The 22,651-nt window shown below is 39.4% G+C and overlaps 1 protein-coding gene across 1 annotated transcript; it reads right to left on the reverse strand.

Moving 5' to 3' along the window:
• Positions 1-10,705: 10,705 nt before the first annotated feature.
• Positions 10,706-11,677, reverse strand: LOC129515003 (olfactory receptor 11L1-like). Its single transcript, XM_055333703.1, has one exon. It carries the CDS (start codon positions 11,675-11,677, stop codon positions 10,706-10,708), a length of 972 nt encoding a protein of 323 aa, XP_055189678.1.
• Between the last annotated feature and the right edge of the window lie 10,974 nt (positions 11,678-22,651).

Here is a 22,651-nt window from a genome sequence, read left to right on the forward strand (position 1 = left end):
TATTCAGTAAATACTCAATAAAGCAGCCAGAATGAAACTTTTAAAACAGAGGACAGAATAAATAAATACATAAACAAACAAACAGAGGACAGCATGTGTCACTCCTCTGCTCAAAGTCCACAATGGTGCATAGCTTACTGGGTTTACTGGCAGCACAGGGTACTGTGAATCATTCCTGATAAGTGAGTGAATCAATGTGGCAGATCAGCTTGTGGACACATTAGAAATCAACTGTCCTGTTAATTTGTTGTTGTTTTAGTTCACTATTTTTGCTGTGTTCTTTTCTTCCTCTCATATTTGAGCAAAATCATTGGGAATATTATCTTCATTCGACTGCAAAAAAATTCATATAAAATGAAAACAACATTTTAGCAAAATCTATGCACTTGTTATCAGGGATACAGTATTGGATGTGTCTTATACATATTGAACTATATGGTATGTGATTTCTTAAAGCTTAAGTAAGAAAACCCAAAGCCTTCATGGTATAGCAGGCCCTACTTCTCTTTTCACTTCCTCTACAATCTCTTTATCCACTTTTCTTCTATTCCATTCTGCTCCCAGCACTCCAGCCCCCTTAGTATTGTTCAAACATAGGTCTTGACTCTTTTTGATTCAACACATTCAGTTACCTGGGATATTATCTCTGTATATTTCTAAGTGGCTCATATCCTAGTCTGCTCGGATACAAGCTTCTTCATGATATCTTCTCGGGCTACTCAGCTGCCATTCTGGGAGCTTAGGACCTCAAGTCAAGAGTCAAATGCTAGAAGTGCCTTAATTATATTAGCTTAAAAAAAGCAGGAAACAAATCAAATCAAAATGAAAAGATCTGCCTTCCAAAATGCTGAGTTCATTTTAGTACTAGAGCCACCAGTATAACCTCAGCTCTATTTTTTTAGCTTCCTTTGAAATTATATGAAAATAAACATTAAAAATGTTGTTGCAATCTTGCCTAGAGTCAACCAATGGACCTTGGCTCCTTAAGAATTCCTTCTTGGTTACTTTTCAGTTACTACAGATTTATGTGCTAGACAATTTAAGCGAGAAAATTTACTTAGTTTCCATATAGATAGAGCATCATCAGCAGAGGCCAAATTGCCTAGATAATGAGGAATAATTTATTGGAGTCTGTGTAATTTTAGAATTCAATGTCAACAGCCAAAGCAAACAATACAACAAAATTTATGTCACTTGACACTAAAACATACACTATGTTGATTTCCTTCTGAAAACCTCTCTGCCTGTCTACATAAGCCTCTCCTACCTGTCTTTCTTCCGAGCATGGAGAGCCCTAAAGTGTCCCTGCTCCAAGGTCTGCCTTGCTTTCCTGGAACCCAAATGTGGGCTGTGCTTTCCTCATGCAAGCAGAAATTTGCCATCTCCTCTACTGGGGTTTGACCCTGGGTGAAATAGGCCTCTCCTTTCAATAACTGGGTTTCTTGGGGACCAAGCCCTTCTGAGAATCCTGGTCCCCGGATATTTTTCTGTAATTTGTCAATTGAGTTAGTAAACAATGGAACCAATCTTCTGAGATTCGCTTCTGCCCACTGGGGCTTAGATGTCTATAACACATTCAAGATAGACAAATTTTTACATTCTTTTGGAGTGGTGTTTTTTTAAAAATTAGGATTAGTCTTAAAAATGGTGAGATAAAAATCGAGTCAAAATGAGTGTTTCTCTAAAATACAGCAAGAACCACCTGTCCTGAGAACTGGATATATGATGGCAGCTTTTTGTTGAATGGCATTCTGCCATCATATTTTAATTGCAAGTATAACTGAATGAAAAAAAAAACAATTTATGACCAAAAATTAATGTATGCAATGAAAGTGATCTGTACCCAAGCTCATTCTAAACGTGAATCTGTCAATTTATCAAAGGACATGCAATATCTGAGTTTGTCTGCAAGGCTGTTTTAGTTTGAGTTTTGGAAGATGATTTGGAAATGCAATATCTGAGTTGGTCTGCAAGGCTGTTTTAGTTTGAGTTTTGGAAGATGATTTGGAAAAGAAAAGGTCCTCAAACCATTTGTGGTATAGCAGGATTAAAGACAAAACAAAACAAAAACACAGAAAAAAAATAAAAACAACAAATCCAAGTGTATGAAAGGTCATTATCATCTGATGCATTGATGTTTGCTTTAATAACAATTCTTTGAAATACTATGATTCATGTATATACTTTTCAGAAAACATGGAAAGAAGTAGATAAAAATATCACTAAACTTGTTTTGATGTGATATGCATAAATGGATGTTTATTTTTAACTCAACAACATAATTCTTAATTAATATGCAATAAACTGTAGTAAAAATAATTTTAAGTTAGTAAACTGTGATGAAATAAAATATACAGCAAATGGCCACAACTGTGGATATGTCATATACTACACCATCAGAAGCCATGGTGCTTACAGGTAATAAAGGCTGTTGGGAAGAAGGTCCAAGTTACTTGAGGTTGGGATCCATATTACTATCTCCCAGAGGTAGGCACCTGATGTCTTACCTTCCAAACTTTTTTTGTGAGTTCTACATATATGGTAATGCAATTAGGCTACTACTATATAGCCTGTATCTTGGTTGTTTTTAGCTAATTTTATGTAACCTGGATCATCTCGGCATTTGTTGCAACTACTTTTATAACTAACTTTCCTCCTTAGGTCTTTTCTCAGGCTATTAAATTTAGGGGAACAAAATCAAGTGTCATTGATAGACTGCACATTACTCTTGTGTGCGGTGTGCTTTTCCTATCTAATCTCAAATCTAGACGTGTAATTCCTCCATTGCAGAAAAAAAAAAATGAAAGGCATGATAAGGTCTTCACAGCAGACTATGTACTTTGACAGTTTTCTCTGGCACTTTCATTTGTACACAGTAGCCACAGCTCTATTTATGGAGATGAGAGGGTGTCCATGCCTACAAAGATCATCACTGTCTACACATGAGGGGCAGCCAGCTGAAGAGGACATGGAACATGAGCAATGCTCTGAAATCAAGCTTCACAAATCAACCTGGCTGCCTGGTGAGACAGCAAACAATGGAAGGTAGGAGGCGCCATGGAGCTTTCCTCTAATATTCAAGGACTTGGTGACAAGGGTGGATGTCTCTTCTCTGGAAAGAAGATATTAGAGCACAGGTGGATAAACATCACATCTAAGACTAAGCTGGATAATGCGGATTAAAAACATATCATGAAAAATATGGGAAGCCCAGGTGGCTCAGCGGTTTAGTGCTGCCTTCAGCCCAGGTTGTGATCCTGAAGACCCAGGATCCAGTCCTACCTACATCTGGCTCCCTGCATGGAGCCTGCTCTCCTTCTGTCTGTGTCTGTGTCTGTGTCTCTGTCTCTGTCTCTGTATCTGTCTCTTTCTCTCTCTCTCTCTCATGCTTTGTCTCTCATGAATAAATAAATAAAATCTTTAAAAAAATAAATAAAAATAAAATAAAAACATTTGAATCAGGAATGGATGCTGTATTTTGTCAAATGCTTTCTCTGCATCTATTGAGAGGATCAAATGGTTCTTGGTTTTTCTCTTGCTGATATGATGAATCACATTGATTGTTTTATGAATGTTGAACCAGCCTTGCATCCTGGGGATGACTCCTACTTGGTCATGGTGAATAATTTTCTTAATGTGTTATTGGATCCTATTGGCTAGTATCTTGTTGAGAATTTTTGAATCCATGTCCATCAGGGATATTGGTCTATAATTCTCCTTTTTGGTGGGGTCTTTGTCTGGTTTTGGAATTAAGGTGATGCTGGCCTCATATTATTTTAAAATTTGTGTGGAATCAGAAAACACCACGAATAGCCAGGGGAATTTTAAAAAAGAAAACCATAGCTGGGGGCATCACAATGCCAGATTTCAGATTGTACTACAAAGCTGTAGTCATCAAGACAGTGTGGTACTGGCACAAAAACAGACACATAGATCAATGGAACAGAATGGAGAATCCAGAAGTGGACCCTTAATTTTATGGTCAACTAATATTCGATAAAGGAGGAAAGACTATCCACTGGAAAAAAGACAGTCTCTTCAATCAATGGTGCTGGGAAAATTGGACATCCACATGCAGAAGAATGAAACTAGACCACTCTCTTGCACCATACACAAAGATAAACTCAAAATGGATGAAAGATCTAAATGTGAGACAAGATTCCATCAAAATCCTAGAGGAGAGCACAGGCAACACCCTTCTGAACTCAGCCACATTAACTTCTTGCAAGATACATCCGTGAAGGCAAAAGAAACAAAAGTAAAAATGAACTATTGGGACTTCATCAAGATAAGAAGCTTTTGCACAGCAAAGGATACAGTCAACAAAACTGAAAGACAACCTACAGAATAGAAGAAGATATTTGCAAATGGCGTATCAGATATAGGGCTTGTTTAAAAGATCTATAAAGAACTTCTTAAACTCAGCATCAAAGAAACGAAGAATCCAATCTGAAATGGGCAAAAGACATGAAGAGAAATCTCACAGAGGAAGACATAGATATGGCCAACAAGCACATGAGAAAATGCTGGGCATCACTTGCCATCAGGGAAATACAAATCAAAACCACAATGAGATTCCACCTCACACCAGTGAGAATGGGGAAAATAAATAAGGCAGGAAATCACAAATGTTGGAGAGGATGCGGAGAAAAGGGAACACTCTTACCCTGTTGGTGGGAATGTGAACTGGTGCAGCCACTCTGGAAAACTGTGTGGAGGTTCCTCAAAAGTTAAAAATTGATCTGCCCTACGACCCAGCAATTACACTGCTGGCGATTTACCCCAAATACAGATGCAATGAAATGCCAGGGCACCTGCACCCCGATGTTTGTAGCAGCAACGTCCACAATAGCCGAACTATGGAAGGAGCCTCGGTGTCCATTGAAAGATGAATGGATAAAGATGATGTGGTTTATGTATACAATGGAATATTACTCAGCCATTAAAAATGACAAATACCCACCATTTGCTTTGACATGGATGGAATTTGAGGGCGTTATGCTGAGTGAAATCAGTCAGTTGGAGAAGGACAAACAGTTTTTGGTCATTAATTTGGGGAATATAAGAAATATTAAAGGAATAAAGGTGAAAGGAGAAAAAATAAATGGGAAGTATCAGAAATGGAGACAGAACTTGAAAGACTCCTAACTCTGGGAAACAAACTAGGGGTGGTGGAAGCGGAGGTGGGTGGGGGGTGGGGGTGACTGGGTGGTGGGCACTGAGGTGGGCATTTGACGGGATGAGCACTGGGTGTTATTCTATACGTTGGCAAATTGAACACCAATAAATAATAATTTTTAAAAAAATATTAATGCACTGAAAAAAAAATAAAAGGCATTCAAACTGGCAAGGAAGTCAAACTCTCCCTCTTCGCCGATGACATGATACTCTACATAGAAAACCCAAAAGCCTCCACCCCAAGATTGCTAGAACTCATACAGCAATTTGGCTGTGTGGTAGGATGTAAAATCAATGCCCAGAAGTGAGTGGCATTTCTAGACACTAACAATGAGACCGAAGAAAGAGAAATTAAGGAGTCAATCCCATTCACAATTGCACCCAAAAGCATAAGATACCTAGGAATAAACCTAACCAAAGAAGTAAAGGATCTATACCCTAATAACTACAGAACACTTCTGAAAGAAATCGAGGAAGACACAAAGAGATGGAAAAATATTCCATGCTCATGGATTGGCAGAATTAATAGTGTGAAAATGTCAATGTTACCCAGGGCAATTTACACGTTTAATGCAATCCCTATCAAAATACCATGGACTTTCTTCAGAGAGTTCGAACAAATTATTTTAAGATTTGCATGGAATCAGAAAAGTCCCCGAATAGTCAGGGGAATATTAAAAAAGGAAACCATAGCTGGGGGCATCACAATGCCAGATTTTGGGTAGTACTACAAAGCTGTGGTCATCAAGACCCTGTGGTACTGGCACAAAATCAGGCACATAGATCAATGGAACAGAATAGAGAAGATAGAAAGGGAAGAAATACTTCCAAACTCATTCTATGAGGCCAGCATCACCTTAATTCCTAAACCAGACAATGACCCCATCAAAAAAGGAAATTATAGACCATTATCCCTGATGAACATAGATGCCAAAATTCTCAACAAGATACAAGCTAGTAGCATCCAACAGTAGATTAAGAAGATTATTCACCATGACCAAGTAGAATTTATCCCTGGGATGTAAGACCAATTCCACACCAGTAAAGCAATAAATATGATAGGTAATATCAATAATAGAAAAAACAAGAACCAATGGATCCTCTCAACAAATGCAAAGAAAGCAATTGACAAAATACAGCATCAATTCTTGATCAAAATTCTTGAGAGTGTAGGGATAGAGGGAAAATTCCTCAGCATCTTTAAAGCCATCTTTGAAAAGCCCACAGCAAATTTCATTCACAATGGGGAAACACTGGGAGTCTTTCTCCTAAGATCAGGAACATGACAGGGATGTCCACTCTCACCACTGCTATTCTTCATAGTACTAGAAGTCCTAGCCTCTGCAGTCAGGTATCAAAAAGAAATAATAGGCATTCAAATTGGCAAAGAAGAAGTCAAATTCTCCCTCTTTGGAGATGACATGATATGTACATAGAAAGCCCAAAAGCCTCCACCCCAAGATTGCTAGAACTCATACAGCAATTTGGCAGTGTGGCAGGATACAAAATCAACGACCAGAAGTCAGTGGCATTTCTTTCCACTAACAATGAGACTGAAGAAAGAGAAATTAAGGAGTGAATCTCATTTACAATTGCACCTAAAAGCATAAGATGCCTAGGAATAAACCTAACCAAAAGCCAAAGGATCTATACCCTAAAAACTATAGAACACTTCTGAAAGAAATGGAGGAAGACACAAAGAGATGGAAAATTATTCCATACTCATTGATTGGAAGAATTAATATTGTGAAAATGTCAATGTTGGGATCCCTGGGTGGCGCAGCGGTTTAGCGCCTGCCTTTGGCCCAGGGCAGGGTCCTGGAGACCCGGGTTCGAGTCCCACGTCGGGCTCCTGGTGCATGGAGCCTGCTTCTCCGTCTGCCTATGTCTCTGCCTCTCTCTCTCTCTCTCTCTCTCTCTCTCTCTCTCTCTCTCTCTCGACTATCATAAATAAAATTTAAAAAAAAAAAGAAAATGTCAATGTTACCCAGGGCAATTTACACGTTTAATGCAATCCCTATCAAAATACCATGGACTTTCTTTAGAGAGTTGGAACAAATTATTGTAAGATTTGTGAGGAATCAGAAAAGACCCCGAATAGCCAGGGGAATATTAAAAAAGGAAACCATAGCTGGGGGCATCACAATGCCAGATTTCAGGTTGTACTACAAAGCTGTGGTCATCAAGACCCTGTGGTACTGGCACAAAAACAGACACATAGAACAATGGAACAGAAGAGAGAATCCAGAAGTGGACCCTCAACTTTATGGTGAACTAATATTTGACAAAGGAGGAAAGACTACCCACTGGAAAAAAAGACAATATCTTTTATAAATGGTGCTGGGAAAATTGGACATCCACGTGCAAAAGAATTAACGTAGACCACTCTCTTGCACCATACACAAAGATAAACTCAAATGGTTGAAAGATCATTATTGAGACAAGATTCCATCAAAATCCTAGGGGAGGACCCAGGCAACACCCTTTATGAACTTGGCCACAGTAACTTCTTGCAAGATTCAACCATGAAAGCAAGAGAAACAGAGAAAAAATGAACTATTGCACTTCATCAAGATAAGAAGCTTTTGCAAAGCAAAAATACTGTCAACAAAACTCAAAGACAACCTATAGAATGGGAGAAGATATTTGCAAAGGACACATCAGATAAAGGGCTAGTTTCCAAGATCTATCAAGAACGTATTAAACTCAACAGCAAAGAAACAAATAATCCAATCATGAAATGGACAAAAGACATGATCAGAAATCTCACAGAGGAAGACATAGACATGGCCAACAAGCACATGAGGAAATGCTCTGCATCACTTGCCATCAGAGAAATACAAATCAAAACCACAATGAGATTCCACCTCACACTTGTGAGAATGGGGAAAATTAACAAATCAGGAAACCACAAATTTTGTAGAGGATGCGGAAAAAGGGGAACCATCCTGCACTGTTGTTGGGAATGTGAACCTGGTGCAGCCACTCTGGAAAACTGTGTGGAGGTTCCTCAAAGTGTTAAAAATAGATCTGCCCTACGACAGCAGTGCAACTGCTCGGGATTTACCCCAAAGATACAGATGCAATGAAATGCCAGAACACCTGCACCCCAATTTTTAAAGCAGCAATGTCCACAATAGCCAAACCTAGGCCTGAGCCTCGGAGTCCATCAAAGATGAATGGATAAAGAAGATGTGGTCTATGTATACAATGGCATATTACTCAGCCTTTAGAAGCGACAAATACCCACCATTTTCTTTGACGTGGATGGATCTGGAGGGTATTATAGTGAGTGAAATAAGTCAATCGGAGGACAAACAGTATATGGTCTCATTCATTTGGGGAATATAAAAATAATGAAAGGGAATAAAGGGGAAAGCAGAAAAATGAGTGAGAAATGTCCAAAAGGGAGACAGAACATGAAAGTCTCCTGCCTCTGGGAAATGAACTAGAGGTGGTGGAAGGGGAGTTGTTTGGGTGGTGGGGGTGACTCGGTGAGGCCACTGAGGTGGGCACTTGATGGGATGAGCACTAGGTGTTATTCTATATGTTGGGAAATTGAACACATTGGTGTTCAATAAAAAAAAAAAACTAAAATCAAGCGAAGCTCCTCTCCCATGTGGGTTACTGCTATGATTCCACCTACTCATTCTTTCTTTCTTTCTTTTTCTCTTTCTTTCTTTCTTTTCTTTCTTTTTCTTTTTTTCTTTCCTTTCTTTCTTTCTTTCTTTCTTCCTTTCTTTTTTTCAGTTTCTTTCTTTCACTCTTTTCTCTAAACACTAGGAAAAATTGCAAATGCAAAATATATCTTATCAGTTACCATTTGATACCCTTCAATAACCAAGCATTTGCCTTAGTGTAAATTCCAAAACCGCTTATAGGTCTTTGAATCACTTTCAGGGACCAGCTCCTGCCTTTCTCTCCAAACTCATCTCCTTCCTCCATTCCAGGTTCCCCAGGCTTCCCCCAACATTCATCTCCTGCCCTTTACCTAGACTACTCCTTTCTTTTTTTAATAATAAATTTATTTTTTATTGGTGTTCTATTTGCCAACATACAGAATAACCCCCAGTGCTCATCCTGTCAAGTGCCCCCTTAAGTGCCTGTCACCCATTCACCTCCACCCCCAGCAGCCATTAGAAATGACAAATACCCACCATTTGCTTCAATGTGGATGGAACTGGAGGGCATTATGCTGAGTTAAATAGACTACTGCTTTATTTTTTTTATTTTTTTATTTATTTATGATAGTCACAGAGAGAGAGAGAGAGAGGCAGAGACACAGGCAGAGGGAGAAGCAGGCTCCATGCACCGGAAGCCCGATGTGGGATTCCATCCCGGGTCTCCAGGATCACGCCCTGGGCCAAAGGCAGGCACCAAACCGCTGCGCCACCCAGGGATCCCTAGACTACTGCTTTAAATCTCATTCTCCTCATCTGTATAAGGTTGGCTAAACTACAACATTAACATGGAAAGTTTTTCCTAACCCTCTATGTTGATTCAGACCCTCCTTCTATGTAATGCACCATAGTATACCTTATTGTTTCACAGCAAACATCACAAATAGACATAAATCCATTATTCCATTCATAAGTCATTACATTTCTCTCTCTCTTTCAAAGCTAGAGGCTCCATTCAGCCAAAACTTTCCTTGGGCATTGCTTTGCCATTATGTCCCTGGGCAATCCAGAATGCAGCAAGAGGACTGGCATATATAAAGGGCTTGAAAATATTTGTGGAATTAATGAATGAGATAGTAGGCAGGATTAATAGAGGTCTTCTAGATATTTGCTGATAAAAGAAACTTTGACTCCTTTCTTCCCAACTTCCTCCCCTCACATCTGCTTCCTTTCCTTTCTTTTCTTTTTTTTTTTACTTTCTCTCTGTGTCTTTTGTCTTTCTCTCTCTTCTCTTCTTCCTTCTTCTCTCTCTCCGCCTATCCCTCTCCCTCCACTTATGCTTCCTTCCCTCTGTCATCTTCCTTCTCTTCTTTTCTTTCCTGTGATTTTATTAAACAAAAACATTAAAATTTCTAAGTTCCTATAGATAGATTTTTTGGTATTTAAAAAACCCCTTCTTTTTCTTGTCATTAGGTCAATAATAATTTCTCTATCTTCATTCACTCCATAGACATTTCATAGGCACCGAAAGCACCAGGATTTGAATCTATAAGGCTAGTCTCCTACCAGTACTTAAAAGATGTATAACTTTCTACACTATGCTTTATGAACTCAGGATAAATCCTATTGTAAAATCTGAAAGTAATGTGTGAAATCATCATACCCTGAAATCACACAATTAGATTCTTATCAGAAGGTGAAAGAAAATTTCAAAGGACAAAATTGCCCCGAAAATGATTTGATAAGGATGACTTGTCTTCTGAATGATTGTTTTGGTAAGGGGTCATGAAGAAATTATTTTATTATGGCTTGTGGAATTCAACATAGTGCCAAGGATGGCATTACAGTTTGAAGGCTCCAAACCTGCCACTCACACATTCCCAAACTTAATCTATTGTTAATTTTTCTTACCTAACACATAAACTCCCCTTCACTCTTACTCCATAGATACCACACTTTTTTCTCATGACTCTTCTAACAGCCTCTTTGAATTCTTGGTTCCTCAAGCTGTAGATGACAGGGTTCAGCAATGGGGTGACCACAGTGTAGAAGACAGAAATGATCTTACTAATTTCAGGTGATAAGTGGTCATTGGGGCAAACATACATGGAGATCATGGTCCCATAGTACATAGTGACAACAGCCAAATGGGAGACACATGTGGAAAAGGTCTTCATCTGGCCAGAGGCTGAAGGAATTCTCAATATGGTAGATACAATGAAAACATAGGATATGAGAGTAAGAAAAAAGCAAATGCACAGCACTGCAATTGACAGGATAAAGATGACCATCCTGGTGATAAACACACTGGAACATGAGAGCTGCATGAGGGGTGGGAGGTCACAGAAGAAATGATTGATCTGGTTAGGACCACAGAAATCCAACTTGGAAATCATTAGCGAGGGCAGAAATCCTGTGCCAACACCTGTCAACCAGGAGATTGCCACCAACTTGGTGCAGATTTCAGGACTCATCAGGAAAGAGTAGTGGAGTGGGTTGCAGATGGCCAGATATCGGTCATAAGCCATCATAGCCAGAAGAAAGCATTCAGTAGCCCCAAAGAACACAAAGAAGTAAAGCTGCATCATACACGCAGGGAAGGAGATGGCTTGGCCATGGCAGAGTAGGTTGGCTAGGAGAAGGGGCACAATGGTGGATGTATACCAGATCTCCAGAAAGGAGAGATGTTTGAGAAATACGTACATGGGTGAGTGTAGTTGTTGGTCCTCGCTCACCACTGCAATAATGACAACATTACCTGTGACTGTGAGAAAGTAGATGAACAAGAAAATGGGAAAGAGCAGCGTCTGCCATTCAAGAAGGTTCTGGAACCCCAGCAGCTGAAACTCAGTGACACTGGACACATTTGGGGGCTTCATTGCCTGTGGAAGGAAAAATATTTTGGAAAAGCACTGTACACAAGCCATACAAATATATGTATTTATTGATGTTTTGTAGATGAGAGAAATTTTTTTAATAGCTTAGATCTCTATGTATAACACTTTACAAGGACAAGCACTTTATAGCAAAAATTTCATCTTGCTTTTATAAGAAATTACTTTGACATCACAAGCGGAATATGGATGTTAGATCTTGGAAAGAACCTCAGCAAATTCCATTTCTTGTGTTCTCTGAAATTTAGAAGTCTCAGATCCAAAGATAAAAATAAAAACAAAAACAACAAAACAAAGAATCAGAACAAAACAAAAAATCTCGAATACAATGCCAACATGGAAACTAAACATAATGGCATTTTTAAAACAGGCACATATGGAAGCAATGACTTTGTTTTCTCACAGATAGACTTTGTCTGATATAGAAATCAGACAGAGCATATCTCCTGTGACACCTTGGGGAAGTTTACTCATTCTCCTTTCAAACTGTATTTATGTGTGTGTATTCCTTGCTCTGTGTGTGTGTGTGTGTGTGTGTGTGTGTGTGTGTGTACATGGTGGGGGGGAGGTAGGAAGCTTTGTGCTGGGCTAACGCATACGTCCATTGGTGCCTTTTATTGCCCAGTTGGATACCATACTGAGCCACTGAGCATGTATCCTGTATAAACTCAATATGTCACCTTTCCTTTGCTTTCCTTTCCTTCATTGTCAAAGCTAGTCCTGGGTAAAGGCAATATCCACCTGCCGTACCTAAGCTTTCCTGAAATGAAGGAGATGAGGGGCAAAACATAATGTTGTCATTTTAAAATTCATAACCAGTAATTCTGAGTGTCTGTAGTCCTGTGGAACAATGACTCCACCTTTTTTTCATCCATGTACTCTTCCATTTTCCCCAGTGACTAGTTCATACGTTTTTCTCTTTTGGACATCTCCAACATTTCCTTGTCTGTCTATACATACCTTCAACAAAAGACCTATTGTTCTGAAGAAAACTGAAATCCTCCAGTGGGAATATCCAGATGCTCAGGCACTTGAATTCCCCAAGTACACCTTCAGGTCCTCTGCATCTGCTTCCTAATAATCCTCCAAATTAAAAGTCTATTCCTGGGTTAGGGCAATTCCCTCCACACATGCTTTAGTTCTTACACCCTCCTACATGGTGGGAAGTATAGAAGGCATGACACTTCCTTACTCCCCTGAGTTAACAATGGTCCCTGTCTGCCAGATCATTTCCTTAGCATATAAGCAAGCTGGTTTTTTTCTCCCTTGAAAAAGAAAGAACAGGAAAGACAAGGTCTTGATGTCATTCTGTTCTCCAGAACCTACTGCCTGCATCTGTCTACTCACTTCCTGAGGGTGTTGTCTCTGTGGACTGCCTGCATCCCCCTGCCTTGAATCCACTACAATTAGGGTTTTCCCCTCATCACTCCACCAAAGTAGTAATGTCACGTTTCAGTGGCTCTTCAAGCATTCCAAATGTCTTAACCTGTTGTCAGAATGGCTAGATGATTCCACTGTCTTCCTGGATCTACTCTTGCCTTGAACATGCCCAGCTATGCACCATCTGAATTCAACTACAGACCTGTATCTCACATCATATCTATTTTTTGTTTAGCATCTTTCCTCATCTTCCAACCTGTTAGTATAGGACATCAGGGTTGAATACCTCTCAATATATCTTCATTGTCCTTGAGGTTTGATGCAGGCTCTTTACTGTAAATTCTATAACCTGGTCCTCACAGCAAAATTTGTGTATTAAGCTTGAATATGTCTCATGTAAATAATTTCCCTATTTGAAATGCACATTGATATGTCAAAATAGAATTTGGAACTTGGGATGCCTGAGTGGCTGAGCAGTTGAGCTCCTGCCTTCAGCTCAGAGCATGATCCTGGGGTCCAGGATCTAGTCCCACATTGGGTTCTTTGCAGGGAGCTTACTTCTCCCTCTGCCTGTGTCTCTGCCTCTCTCTATCAGAGTCTCTCATTAATAAATAAATAAAATCTTTAAAAAATCTGGAACTTAGCACTAACTAACCTGCATTTCTTTCTCACCCAAGAGTCTCCCCCTGTATGTCTCTCCCATCTCATTAGTGACTATTCCATCCTCCCACTTGTTCAGGCCAGAAAACTTGACTTTTGTTTTTCTCATACCTAGGATCTAATTTCTTACCAAAATCATCTGGCTCCATCTGAAAACATTTGCAGAAATGCCACTTCCTCTCACCTGGATTGTTCAGTAGTCTCCTTGTACCCTATCCACATCCACCTGCCCTTGACAGTGCCCTGAGTATTCAGTAAATACTCAATAAAGCAGCCAGAATGAAACTTTTAAAACAGAGGACAGAATAAATAAATACATAAACAAACAAACAGAGGACAGCATGTGTCACTCCTCTGCTCAAAGTCCACAATGGTGCATAGCTTACTGGGTTTACTGGCAGCACAGGGTACTGTGAATCATTCCTGATAAGTGAGTGAATCAATGTGGCAGATCAGCTTGTGGACACATTAGAAATCAACTGTCCTGTTAATTTGTTGTTGTTTTAGTTCACTATTTTTGCTGTGTTCTTTTCTTCCTCTCATATTTGAGCAAAATCATTGGGAATATTATCTTCATTCGACTGCAAAAAAATTCATATAAAATGAAAACAACATTTTAGCAAAATCTATGCACTTGTTATCAGGGATACAGTATTGGATGTGTCTTATACATATTGAACTATATGGTATGTGATTTCTTAAAGCTTAAGTAAGAAAACCCAAAGCCTTCATGGTATAGCAGGCCCTACTTCTCTTTTCACTTCCTCTACAATCTCTTTATCCACTTTTCTTCTATTCCATTCTGCTCCCAGCACTCCAGCCCCCTTAGTATTGTTCAAACATAGGTCTTGACTCTTTTTGATTCAACACATTCAGTTACCTGGGATATTATCTCTGTATATTTCTAAGTGGCTCATATCCTAGTCTGCTCGGATACAAGCTTCTTCATGATATCTTCTCGGGCTACTCAGCTGCCATTCTGGGAGCTTAGGACCTCAAGTCAAGAGTCAAATGCTAGAAGTGCCTTAATTATATTAGCTTAAAAAAAGCAGGAAACAAATCAAATCAAAATGAAAAGATCTGCCTTCCAAAATGCTGAGTTCATTTTAGTACTAGAGCCACCAGTATAACCTCAGCTCTATTTTTTTAGCTTCCTTTGAAATTATATGAAAATAAACATTAAAAATGTTGTTGCAATCTTGCCTAGAGTCAACCAATGGACCTTGGCTCCTTAAGAATTCCTTCTTGGTTACTTTTCAGTTACTACAGATTTATGTGCTAGACAATTTAAGCGAGAAAATTTACTTAGTTTCCATATAGATAGAGCATCATCAGCAGAGGCCAAATTGCCTAGATAATGAGGAATAATTTATTGGAGTCTGTGTAATTTTAGAATTCAATGTCAACAGCCAAAGCAAACAATACAACAAAATTTATGTCACTTGACACTAAAACATACACTATGTTGATTTCCTTCTGAAAACCTCTCTGCCTGTCTACATAAGCCTCTCCTACCTGTCTTTCTTCCGAGCATGGAGAGCCCTAAAGTGTCCCTGCTCCAAGGTCTGCCTTGCTTTCCTGGAACCCAAATGTGGGCTGTGCTTTCCTCATGCAAGCAGAAATTTGCCATCTCCTCTACTGGGGTTTGACCCTGGGTGAAATAGGCCTCTCCTTTCAATAACTGGGTTTCTTGGGGACCAAGCCCTTCTGAGAATCCTGGTCCCCGGATATTTTTCTGTAATTTGTCAATTGAGTTAGTAAACAATGGAACCAATCTTCTGAGATTCGCTTCTGCCCACTGGGGCTTAGATGTCTATAACACATTCAAGATAGACAAATTTTTACATTCTTTTGGAGTGGTGTTTTTTTAAAAATTAGGATTAGTCTTAAAAATGGTGAGATAAAAATCGAGTCAAAATGAGTGTTTCTCTAAAATACAGCAAGAACCACCTGTCCTGAGAACTGGATATATGATGGCAGCTTTTTGTTGAATGGCATTCTGCCATCATATTTTAATTGCAAGTATAACTGAATGAAAAAAAAAAACAATTTATGACCAAAAATTAATGTATGCAATGAAAGTGATCTGTACCCAAGCTCATTCTAAACGTGAATCTGTCAATTTATCAAAGGACATGCAATATCTGAGTTTGTCTGCAAGGCTGTTTTAGTTTGAGTTTTGGAAGATGATTTGGAAATGCAATATCTGAGTTGGTCTGCAAGGCTGTTTTAGTTTGAGTTTTGGAAGATGATTTGGAAAAGAAAAGGTCCTCAAACCATTTGTGGTATAGCAGGATTAAAGACAAAACAAAACAAAAACACAGAAAAAAAATAAAAACAACAAATCCAAGTGTATGAAAGGTCATTATCATCTGATGCATTGATGTTTGCTTTAATAACAATTCTTTGAAATACTATGATTCATGTATATACTTTTCAGAAAACATGGAAAGAAGTAGATAAAAATATCACTAAACTTGTTTTGATGTGATATGCATAAATGGATGTTTATTTTTAACTCAACAACATAATTCTTAATTAATATGCAATAAACTGTAGTAAAAATAATTTTAAGTTAGTAAACTGTGATGAAATAAAATATACAGCAAATGGCCACAACTGTGGATATGTCATATACTACACCATCAGAAGCCATGGTGCTTACAGGTAATAAAGGCTGTTGGGAAGAAGGTCCAAGTTACTTGAGGTTGGGATCCATATTACTATCTCCCAGAGGTAGGCACCTGATGTCTTACCTTCCAAACTTTTTTTGTGAGTTCTACATATATGGTAATGCAATTAGGCTACTACTATATAGCCTGTATCTTGGTTGTTTTTAGCTAATTTTATGTAACCTGGATCATCTCGGCATTTGTTGCAACTACTTTTATAACTAACTTTCCTCCTTAGGTCTTTTCTCAGGCTATTAAATTTAGGGGAACAAAATCAAGTGTCATTGATAGACTGCACATTACTCTTGTGTGCGGTGTGCTTTTCCTATCTAATCTCAAATCTAGACGTGTAATTCCTCCATTGCAGAAAAAAAAAAATGAAAGGCATGATAAGGTCTTCACAGCAGACTATGTACTTTGACAGTTTTCTCTGGCACTTTCATTTGTACACAGTAGCCACAGCTCTATTTATGGAGATGAGAGGGTGTCCATGCCTACAAAGATCATCACTGTCTACACATGAGGGGCAGCCAGCTGAAGAGGACATGGAACATGAGCAATGCTCTGAAATCAAGCTTCACAAATCAACCTGGCTGCCTGGTGAGACAGCAAACAATGGAAGGTAGGAGGCGCCATGGAGCTTTCCTCTAATATTCAAGGACTTGGTGACAAGGGTGGATGTCTCTTCTCTGGAAAGAAGATATTAGAGCACAGGTGGATAAACATCACATCTAAGACTAAGCTGGATAATGCGGATTAAAAACATATCATGAAAAATATGGGAAGCCCAGGTGGCTCAGCGGTTTAGTGCTGCCTTCAGCCCAGGTTGTGATCCTGAAGACCCAGGATCCAGTCCTACCTACATCTGGCTCCCTGCATGGAGCCTGCTCTCCTTCTGTCTGTGTCTGTGTCTGTGTCTCTGTCTCTGTCTCTGTATCTGTCTCTTTCTCTCTCTCTCTCTCATGCTTTGTCTCTCATGAATAAATAAATAAAATCTTTAAAAAAATAAATAAAAATAAAATAAAAACATTTGAATCAGGAATGGATGCTGTATTTTGTCAAATGCTTTCTCTGCATCTATTGAGAGGATCAAATGGTTCTTGGTTTTTCTCTTGCTGATATGATGAATCACATTGATTGTTTTATGAATGTTGAACCAGCCTTGCATCCTGGGGATGACTCCTACTTGGTCATGGTGAATAATTTTCTTAATGTGTTATTGGATCCTATTGGCTAGTATCTTGTTGAGAATTTTTGAATCCATGTCCATCAGGGATATTGGTCTATAATTCTCCTTTTTGGTGGGGTCTTTGTCTGGTTTTGGAATTAAGGTGATGCTGGCCTCATATTATTTTAAAATTTGTGTGGAATCAGAAAACACCACGAATAGCCAGGGGAATTTTAAAAAAGAAAACCATAGCTGGGGGCATCACAATGCCAGATTTCAGATTGTACTACAAAGCTGTAGTCATCAAGACAGTGTGGTACTGGCACAAAAACAGACACATAGATCAATGGAACAGAATGGAGAATCCAGAAGTGGACCCTTAATTTTATGGTCAACTAATATTCGATAAAGGAGGAAAGACTATCCACTGGAAAAAAGACAGTCTCTTCAATCAATGGTGCTGGGAAAATTGGACATCCACATGCAGAAGAATGAAACTAGACCACTCTCTTGCACCATACACAAAGATAAACTCAAAATGGATGAAAGATCTAAATGTGAGACAAGATTCCATCAAAATCCTAGAGGAGAGCACAGGCAACACCCTTCTGAACTCAGCCACATTAACTTCTTGCAAGATACATCCGTGAAGGCAAAAGAAACAAAAGTAAAAATGAACTATTGGGACTTCTTCAAGATAAGGAGCTTTTGCACAGCAAAGGATACAGTCAACAAAACTCAAAGACAACCTACAGAATGGGAGAAGATATTTGCAAATGACCTATCAGATAAAGGGCTAGTTTCCAAGATCTATAAAGAACTTCTTAAACTCAACAGCAAAGAAACAAACAATCCAATCATGAAATGGGCAAAAGACATGAAGAGAAATCTCACAGAGGAAGACATAGACATGTCAACACGCACATGAGAAAATGCTCTGCATCACTTGCCATCAGGGAAATACAAATCAAAACCACAATGAGATACCACCTCACACCAGTGAGAATGGAGAAAATTAACAAGGCAGGAAACCAAAAATGTTGGAGAGGATACGGAGAAAAGGGAACCCTCTTACACTGTTGGTGGGAATGTGAACTGGTGCAGCCACTCTGGAAAACTGTGTGGAGGTTCCTCAAAGAGTTAAAAATAGACCTGCCCTACGACCCAGCAATTGCACTGTTGGGGATTTACCCCAAAGATACAGATGCAATGGAACGCCGGGACACCTGCACCCTGATGTTTGTAGCAGCAATGTCCACAATAGCCAAACTGTGGAAGGAGCCTCGGTGTCCATGGAAAGATGAATGGATAAAGAAGATGTGGTCTATGTATACAATGGAATATTACTCAGCTATTAGAAATGACAAATACCCACCATTTGCTTCAATGTGGATGGAACTGGAGGGTATTATGCTGAGTGAAATGAGTCAATTGGAATAGGACAAACATTATATGTTCTCATTCATTTGGGGAATATAAATAATAGTGAAAGGGAATAGAAGGGATGGGAGAAGAAATGGGTAGGAAATATCAGAATGGGAGACAGAACATGAGAGCCTCCTAACTCTGGGAAATGAACTAGGGGTGGCGGAAGGGAAGGAGGGCGGGGGGTGGGGGTGAATGAGTGACGGGCTCTGAGGGTGGCACTTGACGGGATGAGCACTGGGTGTTATTCTGTATGTTGGCAAATTGAGCACCAATAAAAAATAAATTTATTGTTAAAAAAGGAAGTGCATTACTGAAAGAAAGGAAGAAAAAAAAAGAAATTTCAAGTGGATTTTTGCTTTAACAAAAGGAGTGAAAAGCAGCAAGATTAGCATTCAGTGTTTGTTCTGCAGGGAGCAGTGACAGAGGTGGTATGCTCTCTCAGCAGGAAGGGGAGCCCCATCAAGCTCCTCCCCAGGAATTACACTCAGAAGCAAGCCACCATACCTTTGCACCTTGTGACCAAAGAAAGAAAGTCTTAAGACTAGAAAATAGTCTTATTAAATAAAATAACACATTGCCCATTTTTGTCCTTGAACATTAAGGATTTCTAAAAAACACAATATTATCAATAACTCTATTGAAAAAGTGGTGGTAATGGCTCTACCACATCATTAACTATGTAGAGAATGCAGCAAGCAATGAGATATAATGTGCTTTTTCTTGATTTCGTTTCTGCATTTGTCAGCAAGATGCATTCCTAGGTAATGGAAGAGCCTAAGAGAGGTTGTTTGGAGGTCTGGAAATGCTCAAAAATCTTTCTGGGTAAGTTAATGGTGATTGCTTTTTTATGCTATTTTGCTTCACAAAACATTTCATATGAATGCTCCACTTCTGGGATGAATGTGTAAATTCTTTATACTTTGATAATGTGTTCATTTATGTAAAAAAAATGAGGCTAGACTTCATCATCTACTCCCCTTTTTTTTTCATTTTAATTAAATGTTTTGCATCCTGTTATTCCAATCTTGGGAAATCCTTTTCAAATATCGCAGTGATTTCTTCCTGATTTCTTTCCCAGCTCTCCCATCATTTAAAACAATTGTGTATACCCTCTTATGTTTCTTTAAATTTTATAGAGACCAGGAAAAATTCTCCTTTATGAGTCATGCTTTTCCTTCTAATGCTATAGTGTGTTTGTACAGCCTCTTGAATTCACAGACATTCTTGGCATGGGGCATGTCCTATAAGTACTAAGTGTCAATACATATTTTTGTGTCAAACCGGTTTACAACAATAGCTCTATATGAAAACACTGGATTCCATACTAGGCCATTAATTGTGAAAGTCTTTCTTTTTTTAAGATTTTATTTATTTATTCATGAAAGTCACAGAGAGAAAGGCAGAGACATAGGCAGAGGGAGAAGAAGGCTCCAGGCAGGGAGCCTGATGTGGGACTCCATCCTGAGACTGCAGATCATGCCCTGAGCCAGGGGGAGGTGCTCAACCACTGAGTCACCCAGGCATCCCCAAAGTCTTTCTATATAGGGAAATGACTTTGCTTTTTCTTATGTACTTTAATAGAATGGAGATAGAAAACATTGTTGAGGAATTGCCTTCATTGAAGAGTCTTTCACACGTCTTGCCTGGAGGTATGGCCCAGGAGGCCTAGAAGGTCTATTTTTACATTTATTGAATTTATGGTAACAGAATCTATGTAAATACAGTTGAGTTCAGGCTGCCTCTACAAGCTGGGAGAAACACCTATGACCCATTTTACTGCATGCTCGCAGCCACACTGGAACATCCCTGAGGATAGGCAAAGCTTCTAATTCATAGTGACCCATAGGGCCAAAACCCTAGAAAAGACGACAACAGGGAATGGGTATCACATTCAGTGATGATCACTGAAAATCGGTCATCAGTACCCATTACTCACAAATAAAAATCTAAACACATTTGCAGAGCATGCAAAACTGGTCATCAGCTGGTCTTTCCCCATCCACAGCTGGACTAAGAACCTCATCAAACTACTAGACATCTCAGGACATCCTTTGCATACTTCATTGGATTTTGTGCTTGTGTTTATTCTGACCAGATTCTACTCACACTACTGAGGCAGGCTGACAGTTCCAGATCTCCCTGGACACTCGGTAGTTCCATTGTGAACCATTTCTCCACATGCTTAAGTATACTGTTTTCAGTCTTGCCATCCATGTGCCCACTGGTTGTTCACCAGTGGGTACACCTGGTAATATGTGCCACTGCCTTACTATTTTCCCCGTGTCCCAGCTCCCTCCTGCAGCTGCATATAAGCTCTGAGGTCTTCACCTTGATTAACTCTGCATTTGATGCCCATATCCACTGCCTTGTTCCTAAAACCATCTGCTGAAGGAGGAATGGCATTCCTGCCCTGCTTTGCAGAGTACACCATCATCAAACACTAAACATACAATAAAGACAGGGTCTCTTTCTATTCCCTGCATTATCTCATGTCTCATATCTAATATATGCACGGGGCTTGCAACATGTTTTTTTTTTTTTTTCAGAGAATTATTGCAAATCTCACATGGGTCATTGTATTTATTAATTTACCCCAGAAACTATACTGGGCCCTTACTCTGTGCAGACTCTGAGTGAAGGGATTTTGGAATAAAAATATGAATAGGAAACATTTTTGTCCTTAAAACACTCAAATTATTTAAAAGAAAATTCTAATATAAATCACTGTTTAAATATAGCATTACTACATAAATCTACATTTGCTAACATGCACATGTGAGGAATGGAGCTCATGCGTGTGCAAAGCCAGCCAAAGGCTGGCATTTATCCCCCTGCACCTTCCAATGTCTCAGAGACCCTCAGTTCTCCCTCAGAGTCAGAAAGACCTTCTCTGCTTCAACTCCTCTTACCAGATTCCTTCCTCAGAAACACAGAGCTGCCCTGGATGCAGCCGCCCTTTAGTATAACTAGGGAGAGTTGAGGCTGTGTCCACAGAGCACGTTTGAAAAGTTTAGCTCAATGAATCACAAAAGCAGTTTCTGGGGAATAAAAAAAAGGAACAACAATAACGCAGGCTGTAACTGCTGAATGAAAACCAACCAAGATCCTTTTGAAAACCACAAATAGGAAGGAAAGTGCTGTGTCAGTAACTGTTGCTTTTTTTTTTTTTTTCTTCCTGTGGAGGAGGAGGAGCTTGAGTCTAGGAGATTGTGAATCCCCAGGGCTGAGACAAAAGTGTGCCAGGGAGAGCGAGAGGCTGAAAGGGAGAAAACTATGGATGTCCTGAAGGCAGCAGTTTAAGACCCAAAGCCACCATGCCCAAGAAGTTAGGGAAGGTGAGCAGGGAGGCATAGTCCAAGGATGGAGGATCCTGTGTTGTCAGAGAAGATAAGACACAGATGAAAAGACCTAGAAAAGGAGCATTAGTGAGGGTTGGGGTGGATTTGGAACGATGCAACCTGAATCAGACGGAGGAATCTGGGAGGGAGTGCACTGAAATATGTGTGTATTGGCTCACGGAGGTTTTCTCTTCACCTTAGAAGAAGCTGAATGAGAAAATACAAATGTGAGACCAACCCTATTAAACAAAAAGGTACCCAGGCAGTCACTTCACAGCATTTGCAATACAATGAAATCAAATTATAATCAGGC

Source organism: Nyctereutes procyonoides, unplaced genomic scaffold, assembly GCF_905146905.1.
Source record: "Nyctereutes procyonoides isolate TBG_1078 unplaced genomic scaffold, NYPRO_anot_genome, whole genome shotgun sequence".
NCBI classification, from domain to species: domain Eukaryota; kingdom Metazoa; phylum Chordata; class Mammalia; order Carnivora; family Canidae; genus Nyctereutes; species Nyctereutes procyonoides.

Bases quoted from the DNA above. Each gene is read 5' to 3' on its own strand.
- LOC129515003 (XM_055333703.1), bottom strand. From the start codon at position 11,677: ATGAAGCCCCCAAATGTGTCCAGTGTCACTGAGTTTCAGCTGCTGGGG.